Source organism: Acanthisitta chloris, unplaced genomic scaffold (assembly GCF_000695815.1).
Source record: "Acanthisitta chloris isolate BGI_N310 unplaced genomic scaffold, ASM69581v1 scaffold16779, whole genome shotgun sequence".
NCBI classification, from domain to species: Eukaryota; Metazoa; Chordata; class Aves; order Passeriformes; family Acanthisittidae; genus Acanthisitta; species Acanthisitta chloris.
Genome location: NW_008689980.1, coordinates 41,817 through 54,529, shown reverse-complemented (window position 1 = coordinate 54,529; position 12,713 = coordinate 41,817). Strand labels below are relative to the sequence as shown.

The 12,713-nt window shown below is 43.2% G+C and overlaps 1 protein-coding gene across 1 annotated transcript in view; it reads left to right on the top strand.

Annotated features, from left to right (window-relative positions):
• ADCY5 (adenylate cyclase 5) overlaps window positions 1–12,713 on the top strand; it is a gene marked incomplete at its 5' end in the record, with an annotated part of 210,414 nt that overhangs the window by 183,863 nt on the left and 13,838 nt on the right. Inside the window, 3 exon segments of the mRNA XM_009081649.1 lie at window positions 1,717–1,861; window positions 3,450–3,547; window positions 6,273–6,360. Coding sequence (XP_009079897.1) covers window positions 1,717–1,861; window positions 3,450–3,547; window positions 6,273–6,360 — 331 coding nt within the window.

The window sequence follows — 12,713 nt, the reverse complement described above, 5'->3', positions numbered from 1 at the left end:
GTAGGGAAAAAACACTTTTATTTTCAAAGTGGAATATATGAAGTTCAAGGAATTATAAATAACTCTAGAGCCCAAAAATAAAAAAATCTCTTCCCCAACCCCACTGAGATACTAAGGTTGGCTAAAATAGAGATTAAACCCTAAGACAAACTAGGTTTGTAGTTGCTATGTGGCCACTAAATAGATGTCTCTGGTGTGTCATGACCCAGGTGAGGTGCAGACATAACTCACTGCCTGGGGCAAAGAGTGGTGGAATGGAAATGGAAATCAGATGGACCTGATTTATTTTTCTCTTGGCAAGAGGTGCATGGAAGAGTTGGGGTACAGAGGGCTTCCTAAAATCTGATCTGATTTTGCAGAATCCTTTGAAAGAGCCTTTTTATTGGAAAGGGACCTTTAACTTTTCAAACAGAGTCACATTTTGGTTTGCAAGCTGCTTTGAGAAATCTCTGCTTCCAGCACAGTGATACCTGTAGGAGCTCCCTGGCTCCAACACAGAGTGCATTGTGTGCTCTTGTGCAGTACAAATAAAGCTGAGGAAATAAAGCAGTGTAACTTTTCATCGTGCTTGTCAGACCCTGGGGTTTTTCTCCAGAGTGCCTAAAGTGAAGGTCACACAACACGAGGCCTAAGTTGCTGTGCCATCATGGGGTTTGCACATAGAAATAGTTATCTGCTGGAATATGCCCAGTGCAAGTAATTTCTGTGGATAACTGTTGGCGTATCCCATGGATAACCTTGGCAATAATGCAAGCAGAGCAGAACAGCAGCACTTCAGGATTAGCTTTTAATTTCTGCCCATAGCTAGTTGGAAGGCAGGGCATGGAAGTGACAGCATCAAGTCATTAAAATCCTGTTAGATTTTAAAAATAACTAGGGTTTCAGGAGGTGCTTCAGGTTTCCTGATGCTCAGTGCAAGATGCCTCAGGATGATCAAGAATTTACAGTGTTATTTTTTTTCAAGTTTTTGAAAATCAGCCTCATTTTTCTGAAGCTGTAGCTGTAGAGCATCAGGAAAACACTGACACTAAAGATTATAAGCAATCTAGAATTTTTTTCCACATATTTAGAAAGCGGAATCTAATTTGTATTTTTTTCATTTTCTGCATTTTTCTTTTGCAACCTTTCCGTAAGTAAGTATCTTGTAAACAAAAAATTTTATCTGGTTTATGCATTGTACTCATAAATAACTGTGTGAAGAGGAGTCAGGCAACTTTTATTTCCCCAGACGTCTGTTCTGTAAACCATTTTTTTCCTCAAAAAGAGTGAATTTTCAAGCTTGGAATTTTTTATAGTAATATTTACAGAACTTATTAGTAGTAAGCAAGAAATATGAGTGGATGCATAAATCATTTTGCCAGTTCAGGCACTAACAGCAGAGCAGTGCAGGGAAGATAAGTCAGAGGACTAGTGGAAAAAGACTACTGAGTGGTTTTAGAGAATGAGAGATAGTAATGAGACCTTAAGGCAAGAAAATGGATGTAGTGTAGAAAAAGGGCAAGCAAATTGAAGCCTTTCACTAATGGACTCAGGACTGGCAATGAGCTCTAGAGCTGATATCATTTTCCCCTCTGCTCATAATCCGTTATCCAGCTTGAAGCTGTCATAAGCAAAATGCCATTAACCTCCAGCTTGTTATACAGTGGAATGATAACACATGGTGAAGAAGTGGGAATTATCTTGTCCTCTTATGCTCCCTTTTCATGACATCCTCAGGAACACACAGGAAAGTATGAACCCGGAGGATGAAGTGGATGAGTTTCTGGGCCGTGCCATCGACGCCAGAAGTATCGATCGGTTACGCTCTGAACACGTGCGCAAGTTCCTCTTAACATTCAGGGAGCCTGACTTGGAGAAAAAGGTAATGTTGTCTAAAAATCGTTGCAGTGTGTCAGGCAGGCTTGTTATGAGTTTTAATTCTCCTTGCATAAGGTCAATCTTTTATATCTGTAGGTAAAGGTAGAGTTTGGGTGCCGAAGGTGGGGTTGTGGTCTTAAAAAATTCCATGCTTTGTGGAAACCTTACTCTGTGTGTCCCTAGAAAGTCACAGTCATCTGAAGGGAGCACTGGCCAGGAAAACCAAGCCATTTCTCTCAGACACACATGGATATGCAATGATGAACAGTAACGGGAATCCAGAATAAGCCAGATTGTTTCTCTGACTTCAAGGCACCCAAACTGGTTGCAGGCACCCCATATCTCCCTCAAACCACCAGAGAAACCCAATTCAGCCTGTCTGAGCTCTGAATCACTTCTGGAGATTTCCCTGCCCTTTGTCCCCCCAAGTAGCCCCAGGTTCCATTGGGGTTCATTGGAATGCATTCTGTACTCTGATCATCTCTGGGAGCCCATTTTAAGCAAAGAGTTCTCTATCCCACAGATGTGAGAAAGTGGAGTAACAGACCTAGTGCTCCCAAATAGCTGATTGCTTCCTGATTTGGTTTCAGATATCATTGTTGTGAGGCTAAGATCGTTTCCATTTTCCTGACTATTTAATAGAGACAACAATCAGTTCTAGATGGCTGCAAAGTTAAATTCTTTTAAATCTGGAGGAACCCAGATGCTATTATTAAAGGTACTATACAAACTGCTGGTTTTAATTGTCCAAAGAAAATCCAAGCACAGATCCTTGGGATGCTTTGGCAATCTTCAGGTTAATCTCATTATTCAATGGAAAAAACTTCATAATAAGTTTGCACTAATTATGTTAGAATTTTATTTAGAAAGTCTTTCCATTACAGGATTGACAACCTGCTGCAAAAGCAGACCTGTGCAGGATTTACAGCTGTTCCATGAATCAGTGTGGGACTGGATAAAAGCTCAAGCATGTAATTTTCCCCAACTCCTTCCCTTCAATTTTGTAGCTGAAAACTGCTAGGGAAATTAGCGGTTCACCTGTTCAGAGCACCTTTTATTTTGTGGTTCAAACATTGAGACCATCTGTACTGAGAACTGTGCTTGAAGCTAAATAAAGCATCTTTGGGAATGGGAAGCAACTCCCATGTGACCGATATGTTGACAAGTAGTTGGAAGGAGTGACTGTGTGAAAACCACAGCATCCTCTCACTGTCGTTCAAACAAATCGAGTCATCTGCACAAAACGCAAGGTTTTCTCATTAGCAGCATTTGGCCCTGCTGGAGGAAACTTCCCATGGAAGAAGTTTAGGTCTGACAACAGTGACCTGGAGTCTTGGTCTCACTTAATCCATTTCTGCTCCTCTTGTGCTGGGGGCAGTTGATGAATCCTCTCTCCACCCAGCTGTGTGGGTTTGTTCTCTGACCTTTGGGTCTTACAGTTTGCCCAGGGGGAGGGGGAGTTTGTAATGTTAGTTGCTTCCTACCAGCACTGCCTCCCAAGGACCTAAACAGAAGCTAAGTAAGAAGTTTTTGTGTAGAGAAGGCAGCCAGCCAAATTTCCCACTAACATAGCTGTTTGTGGTTTTTTGCAGTACTCCAAGCAGGTGGATGACAGGTTTGGAGCCTATGTGGCTTGTGCCTCCCTAGTCTTCCTCTTCATCTGCTTTGTTCAAATCATAATCGTGCCACAGTGAGTACCCTTTCATCCCTTTGCTCCCATCTGCTTCCCTCCTCTATTCCGGCCTACTTTTCTTTGTTTTTTTCCTGAGAATTCAGAACACCAAGGGGAAGAGAAAAAAACCTTAAATAATTCATGCTGAAGTGATGCATGGTGCTTATTGTTTCCACTCATTTCTACTGCAGATTAAAACCTCCTCACTGGCATGTGAGAATTCTGTTTTCCTGGTGAGATTCATCTTATAATTTACCTCCATTTTTAGGGATTCAGTTCAGCACATTTATAAGCCTGTGCAAAACAAATATCACTATGTAGGAAGGATTGCCTACTGAGGCATAGTATGCATTCAAACATGAGGTTAGGCTGTCCTCTTGTCTGAATGCAGTGGGACAGGGAGGTGAAAAACCCATCACAGCCTCATTGCTTGGAGCACTGAGGTCTCAGGGTCTGCTTAACAGATGAGGCATAATCTCTCATACATTTATTCTTCTGGACTCAGAGCAGCAGTGCAAGAAGAGAGTTAGAGAGGGAGTTGAGCTACACATGCCTAAGCTTTGAGTGGCTCACTCCAGATTTAAGAGTTGCAGTCATTTCTTTCCCCAGACAAATTGGCATAAGCTCCTCAGGGCTGTGGGGCACAGTGCTCTTGGACCACTGCAGTGGTCTGTAGCTTTGTCTGCAAGGCACAGCATAACCCACTAGGTCTTTTCCAGCAGTGAGCTCTGCAGACATGGGATTTCTTCTCAAAGAGTTCTTAAGAAATCCTTTAAAACCACACCATGTGGGCATTTCCTGTGTTCTGGTTCAGTGGCAATAATATATCATTCACTGAGCAATGCTGTATTGGAAATTAATATGAAGCTAGTAATTTTTAATCTGAAGAACAAGAACACGGAAGCTCTGAAAATGCTCCAAATTTATCTTCATTACAAGAAGACAAAAAAATTGCTTAAAGAGAGCTCCAGTACTATTTTATGCCATTACAACTGCTTTCTACTTCTGTTCATACCACAGATCTTTTTGGAGTAGAGATTGGTTTGTAGTGCTCAGATCAGATACTCAGAAAGTCACAAAAGCAGCATAGTCTCATGCTTGGCATTCCCTCTCCCAGGCAAGAGTGCTCACAGGAAGACTGAATCAGCAAAATAACATCAGTACACATGCAGTGTGTAAACAGACAGGTCTGCTTTGGGAAACTGGAATTGAACCTGAAAGAGACTCAAAATGGAAACTAGATCATTCCCAGCAATTAATGCATTGTTAATTATGCCCCAAAATGTTCTTTGAGAGTAACTGGTTTAGCATGGGATTGCACTTTGGATCTCTGGATATTGCTGCCATGACTTTACACCTGCAGAGACCCTCTACCAGCCTTGTGTGGCTCATCAAACTCCCGAAGCAGCCACTAAACTGTCTCCATAAAACCCAGTTTAACATTTAACTGACAACTTGACAATTTCTGATGTGTGGCAACCATATGGCTGCCTCCTTTGTATTAGCAGGAGCCAATCCCTTATGGCAGTGTGGTGTAAATGTCGTGCTGCTCGGTCTCCTTCCACGCCGCCCATAGGGTGGTGGGTGGTTGGGGTTTTCTGCAAGTTCTGAAGTGTCCTTAGTCAAGTCTGGCCTGTCTGAAAGGTGACATGGTCCAAGGGTAAATAAAATTCCATGTTTTAACTGCAGATCAGATATACTTTCCTTCACCTTTTGGTTTGTTTTTCCTTAAATTTCAATTGCATAGCTTTTGTCTTTTATTGAGAGTAACAGTTAAGCAGCAACTGAAGCCACAGGTGTATATGTGTCAGCATCAGAGCTTCATGAAAGGCACACCATGGAATTTTAATCTGAAACTAGAGACTGAATGGCAGTGATAATTTATGATGATGAAGAGGAACAGCTTTAACGAATTTCACAAAGGCTCAAGCAGTGAATTAGCAAGCACGATTATCTTAGTAGTCATGAGAGAACACAGAGACCAGCTGGCTTTGGTGTGGTTGGCCTCAATGTCACATCATAAAAATACTTCCTTTAAATTATGAACAAGGCTAACTCCTGGGAGGAGGCCTATCCTGTCACACTGAGACCAATCACCAGGAAATTGGTGTTGAATATCTTCATGATTAAAACAGATGAAAATGCTTAGTACAAAGTTGGCCCCGAGATCCTCTTTGTACTTCAAAGCTGGGAGGAGCAGGAACTTCTCAAGCTGGCCAAGCTAAGGCTCTTTTCCATGACTATCCTCATGCTGTGGTTGCTCCCATTCCATGCACAAGACAGAGCACAGAGAGTGGTGCCACAGAAACATTCCCTGTGCAAGGACAGGTAGCTATTCCTGTTGAGACTATTCCCACTCAGCTGCATTGCAGCACTCAGCCCACCTTCCTTCCCAGGGGTGCTCAGCCCACACCAGCCGGGGCCGACCTGACATAACAAGTTGTTCTAGCACCTCCTCTGGCTCATGAGAGATTTTCCAGTCCCACCACTGTCTCCCTGGCAGGAAGGTGATTTCTATAAAAGATGCAGCATCCTCTGTTCCGCAGCCTGCGTGAGTAATTCTAAATAGGACAGAGTAGCTGTTGGTATTCAAGGCACCTTGTGTCTCCCACTGCTATCCTAATTGGAAAGTCTGTGCAGTGTGTCATAGCTTATACAAATGTGTTCTGGGGAGCAGAGCTGTGGCTATTCTATTTGGTGTGCGTTTTAAAAAAAAAACCAACAAACCTCTCCTTGATTTCAGTTCTACGTTTATGCTGGGGTTTTACCTGACCTGTTTCCTGATCCTGACCACAGTGGTGTTTGTTTCAGTCATTTACTCCTGTGTAAAGGTGAGTACTGTGGTTTCTTTGTAGAGTCCTCTGCCTAAGATAACTGGATGAGCGATCTGTTTCTTCAGCTAACAGAGCTTGTTTTGTTAGCCATCCTTTCCACACTATGTGATAAGGGTTACAGAAAAAGCCTTTGATAAGGCAGAATGAACTGCAAACAGATGTTGGGGTTGGCATCTCTTTAGCTCAGCAAGAAGTAATCACTCTGTGGATCTGCATGTCTATTAAGTCCCCTGCAGGCACTCTGATATTGATGTAAGAAGAACACATTTTCCAATGTGGAACGAAACACTGACCATTCGTTTCCTCCCTGTAAACTTCCTGCCGAGTCGCTGTGTACTGGCCCCTGCTGCATATGCATGTTTGGGTAGGCAGATAATCAGAAGCAGAATATCATCAAGGAAAAATGTCATGGAGGGAAGTAAAAGCCATAAACATATAGAAGTTTATCAGCCTTTCTCAGATGTGTTTACAGAGCTTCCAGCATTCAGTGGACTCTTTCTTGTAACTGGCTTTGATCAGCAGAGAAATACATTGTGTGAAGTCCAAAAACATATTAATTCTTCTTGTCAGCCTGGAGTAGATTGGCAGTGAGCACTGTGGGAAGGGTGGTGTGCTCATATTTTTCACTCAAAGGTATTCCTATTAAAATGTTGTTGTATTTGCAGTTCTTGGGGCTCCTTCTAGTCTAGTGGTGTCTGAACATGGAATACACTCAGATTCAGGCTCCTTAGCCCAAGCTCAGCTTTGTTTCCCAGAGCCTGAAATAAAATAGCTCAGTAGCATTATGTTTCCTGCAGAAGAAACAGTGGGATAATGGATAATGTCAGGCAGATGATTTGCCTCACTTTAATTATCCTCTCTGTGCCATTTTCAACAGTTGAATGTGGGTGCTCTTGACAGACTTGCACCTTTCATGTCTTTTTGATTTTTGAAAGTTCGACTTGGAGAATTAAGCTTTGCCTTCTCATATAATGAGCTGCAAACTGTTCCCAGTGAAAGAAGCTTGAGGTTTGATTTGAATTTAACAACTCATTCACAGGGTTTCCCTTGGCCTTAAGTCAATTTTAAAGGAAGCTTAGTTTGCAAGTGCAGCATCCCATTGGTACTGCTTGTTTACCAGCAATAAGAACTAGAGTCAGAAATAACAGTGCTAATAGGAAAGCTTGGGCTGGAGAATGGTACCCAAAGATGCTTTGTTATACTTGCTGTGTTCACTGCAGATGAGGATGCTACTAAGTGTCATTCATTTGTAAACTAGTATCAGCAGTTAATGTGATTAGCAGTTAATTAGAAACCAATGTGAAAAGGTTTTGGTCACAGCCATAAAGAATTTGGTAATTCAATGCAGAACTGTGCTGCCTCTTTATGCTGCAGTGCCACTGATGGCAACATCCCAGCTCACTACCAGCCAACACTGGCTCTGCTGGGGCAAGAGCTGTGGCAGGCCCAGAGCTCTGAAGTGTCCCAGCTGGCTGACTTGCAACCAGATGTATTCCAGAGCTCACAGCTGTTTGCCACCCATGAGCATTATTTGGCTTAGGTTCCTTCTACATACTGACAGCAGCACTCATTTCTTCTGTTATCATTTTGGGTTGAGTTTGGCCTTTTTGGTTTAAAATTTTTACTGATCTTAATTTCTGTTTAATTTAAATGGCACACAGGAATTTTCAGTCCTCATGACCTGAGGCAGATGTTCAGTCTGACTTTCTTTGCCTTGATCTTTCAAATTCCTGTAGAAGAGGTCTGTTCAGTGGTGCCTGCAACTGGTTTTATACTGACTTTGACTCTGTACACAGGCCCTGGAAACACAAGACATCAGAGGAAATTCAGACTAACATCAAAATTTAATAGGATTTTCTGAAACCACTCATATTTCCAACAGGTTTTAGCATGTTGGCCCAGCCCCACAACGTGCTCAAGTACAACATCCAGTGTGGTCAGTGCCTTCTGTGCACAGACTGCAAATATTGAAAATATCAGACCTTCCAGATCCAGTGCCTTTTTGATTACCCCTTTTTAGTGCTCCAAATTAGCGTCTGCTGACAGCCTCTGATTATGAGATGGCTTGTTTAGGGAATGGGTGCTTCTAGCTTGTCAGCTGTGTGTCTGATGGCAGCAGCTCCTCATAGCTGCAGCCTACTTCTGTCATTGGTGTTTCAAGTCTGAATTTTTAAGCAATGGGTTTACCCAGCCCTTGGTTAAGGGTTGTCACTTTATTTCTGTGCTCCACGTTGCTCCAGGAAGCACTTTTACACACATGCAGAAGGAAAGCACTTTTACAGGTCCCTTAGATGAAATGTTAAGACACAGGGATGTCAGCATTGTTTGTTTTGTTTCACACTCGGGTGTGGGACAGGAGAGCATGTGTTTTACATACCAAAGGTTCATTCCACACGAAGTTGGAAAGCAGGTGTCCACCCCAGGACATCAGCATAAGCATAACTTTTGCCTGTTTGCTGTGCTGTTACATGATAAGTGACTCTTTTTTCTTCCTCTTTCCAGCTTTCATGTGAGATTTTCCCTCCCTGTTTTGGCCTCTCCATCTCTGGCTTTGACAGTGGCCAGCAGGCTCTTTCTGGACAGCTTGATCATGTTTTATTTTCTTTCGCTGTCATTATTATCTTCCACTATAAAATTCTCCATGGACTAGAAGTTGATCCTGGAACTGCCAGCACAGCCAGCTTGGTTTTCCAAGTTTCTTCAGCTGTAATAAACAAGAGAGTTCCAGTTCTTCTCTTTGATGCTCCATGAAGACTTGGCCACCGTGAGACATGGTGTCCCTTCCCAGTAGAGTCTAAGGTCATGGGAACCAGGGTCCCTTCACAAATACTCTGCTGACAGACATCTGTTTTGCTACTAACTTAGCAAGTTTGTGTCTCTTCTTAAAATCCTCTAACTTCTGGTATCTACACTGCTGTGTGGAATTCAACTCATTGCATGTTCCTTGGAGCACGTATGAGAGAAATTTCGGGTTATCCTTCATGAGAAAATAAATTTTTCTATAGCTTTACAAAGGTATAGCTTGCCTACCTCTTTCTTTGCCTTCCAAAACTGATCTAGATGCTCCTAAAGCATTTGGGGTTTTTTTTCTCAAGCAGGGAGAAAAAAATACCCTGAAAACTGTACTTTTTTAATAGACTAATAAATCACTGTGGAATAAGTTACATAAATGGACTTGCAACATCAAGTTGCCTGGAGTTGTTGTCTTTTACTCCAGAAGCATCTTAATGTACTTCAAAATGGCTCAAAGGCTTTTATTACAAATTGAAAAATCAGAACTTAAAGACCTCATTGCACAACACAACAGCAATTATCTAAGTAGCTTTCTATGTCCACAATATATGTTAAGAAGACAAAAGGAGAAATATTACTCTTCTGTCCTAATTAAGCTTTTACTGCAACATATGGGGTTAATTTAGAGTAATTTTGTCACACAAATGACTTGAGGTTGTGGGTTATTTTCAGTGTTGTTGGATCAGTTTTTAAGTAAGTTTGGATTTTTACCTGTACAGAGATGCTCTGCCTTCACCTGAATTTATGCATTTCAGTTCAGAATGAACTGGAATCAACTGGACAATCCAATATTCTTTTTCCCTCTGTGGTTATTTTTCTTTACATGGGGATTTTATGAGGGCTAATGAATGACCTCACACTTGCGTGGGTACCCAGACATGAATCTCAGCTGCCCAAATGGACACATCCTTTCTTACAGCCTCTGCTCTCAGTGGTGCAAATTTAGGCTTGGATTTGCCATTTCATCAGACCTTCCCTTGTCCTCTTCACTCAGGCAAGATGTGAATCTTACTAAGAGGAGTAAATGGTGTGGGACAGTACAAACCAATGGGTTAACCAGCAATGGTGCTTGGATTTTCACTGTATTGTAATGTCCTAATGTTCTGCTTCTTTTTCAAGGACAGAAGGGACTTTATTTTCTTCTTTTAGAAAATGAGATGGAAAGTCATCTTCTTTTCCTTTTTTCTTATTTTCTGCCATACCCCTGACTCATGGATGTTTTTATGGAGGGAGCACTACTAGAATGGAGCTGCATTGGCAGAGTTGAGACAGGTCCCCCACATCTGTCACAGAAGTCCTCCAAAGCTGCAAGTATTCCTGGTTTCTACCTGCCTCTGTCAAATGGAGAGAGTGTGACTTGTCTTACAGGACCTCCATGAATGTTGTTCATGAGGCAGAGGTTTCTCAGATGCAAGGCATGACTGTGTTGTTATGCTCTCTATTGCAGTCCCAACCTCCTATGGTTTTTGGCATTTCTTTCTTCTTCAGGACTTTTTCCAGCTGTACTTGTTTACTGACCTAAAATTTCTCCTAGTTTGCAAAGTAATGAGAACCAAGATTAATACAAAGAAAACATGTTTTCATTAGAATTTAAGTGTCTTCCACTGATCGTTTTGCTTGATATCTCAGACTTGGTTCAAAGTTAGGCTTTTTTGGGATCGTTGGCAGCAGAGGCTTGAGCCAAGATCCACAACAAAGAACTCCCAAGTTTTATTTAGGTGCCTGATTTCCCAGAGATTACAGATGGAGGTTAGGTCCCTGAATACCTTTGTGGAGCTTGGCCTTGAGGTCTAAACAAAGGGATAGCAAGAAAACCTGTCCTGCTCTAATTCAGTGAGAAAACTGTCTAAGTGCAGCACAGATCCTTCTACTCTTTCCAAATTCTGTGAAGGTTAGAGCAGAGGAAAGCCCCATGGCTTTTCCAATATCCCTGTGCTGGTAGGGATCTGCTAGCTGATGTCTGTGTGGAAGCAGCTGGACATGGTAGGGCCAAGAGATATTTTGGTTCATGGCTTATCAACAGAGCCAAGGATTTCTATATCATTAAGGTTTATTTCTGAGAGGAAAGTGTTTTCCTTTGTCTTACAGTGTCTGCCACTGAGCCTCAAGGACTGCATAAGCTTTCAGTGAATTTCAATCAATCCTCATCCAATGAAAATGAGTCACAACCTCACTTTCCCCTTTCCTCCAGTCCCCCACAGAGCATTGCCTGCTCCTCTCACCTGCAGTTTGCTGGCTTTTCATGTGTGCACTGGTAGCAGGCGAAATCAGCTTTTTCAAAACTCTTGCCACAGCCTCTCCTTCCCTCTGTAAAAGTCACCAGCTAATCAGAGCTTCGGCCGCTCCGACACTCGGTAATTACACTCTAGGGCTGCTGTGTGGGAAGCACAGCACTGACAAAATGTTGTATCTCTGAAGATGTAAGAGTGAAGGATAAAAGGGAAAAGCAGGACTTTTAATAGAAACATTAGTCATAGTTAAATTGCGGTGCCGCGGCACTGCGCTGCTGCTTTCATTGTGTCTCTAAAAATACCCTCTAGTGGCTTGGTTATTCATGCAGTGTGTGGTAGGGAGGGGAGAGTTGGGTTCTGGAAAAAGCTTTGGCAGAGCCCCCCTGCCCTGCACGATGGTGTGGAGGAGCAGGGCACCACGGGGATGGTGCACAAGGTTTTGCTGGTTTCTCTCTCACGTTGCTCCAGCCCCAAGCTTGCGCTGGGACGGTGGTGGCACACGAAGAGAAAAGATTGGTCTCAGTGTCTTCTGGACTCTCTTGTAGCCAGTGTAATGCAGCAAGACCTCATGCCATGCTGAGGGGTGACCCTTGCTAAAAGGGGCACGGGGTTAGTCTCTGCTTTAACACACAGACTGTTTCTCCCCAGAATACCTAAAGCGAAGCTCGCTGGCGGCCACCAGTCGCAGAGCCATTAGCAGAAAGCTCCTAGCTCTGCTAGTAGTGAGTCACCGGGACAGTCTGGCTGGGGGAGCTCTGTGATTGTCCTCACCCACGGTTATTTTTAGCCCCATGTGAGTGTGGTGCTGAGTGCCACAGAGCAGCTGAGCCCAGCTGCTTTCTGCAGTGCCTCTCGCCGAGGGTCTGACAGCTCACACGGCTTGCCTGGGCTGCTTAACACTCTGCGTCTCAAACGGCACCAGAAAGTCCTACGATACGCCTTTGTGATCAAAGGGATATGACATGTGCATTTTCATTTCTGCTTTTTTTTTTTAATTTTTGCTCCAGTAATTTTCAGGCTCGAGCTCCTGGCTATTTCAGTTGCAGATGGCTTGTGGTTTGCTTCTCACGACAGGATGAGCACAGCCCTGCGAGCCATGCTATCTGGGTGCAGGAGCCATCACTCCCATTAGCAAGGCCTAAGTAGATTTGGTGAGCCAGCTGGGCCAGCTGCCGCGAGGCAGTCACGTCTCTGCTCCCCTCGTCCCGGAGCCACCATCCCCCATCAGCATCCTCCAGCCCCTGTGCAGCATCGCACAGACCCGTGCTGGAGGATGTGGGCAGCTCAAATGCAGGTTGTAGTCTGTAAAAGAAGCAATGGGTTTAT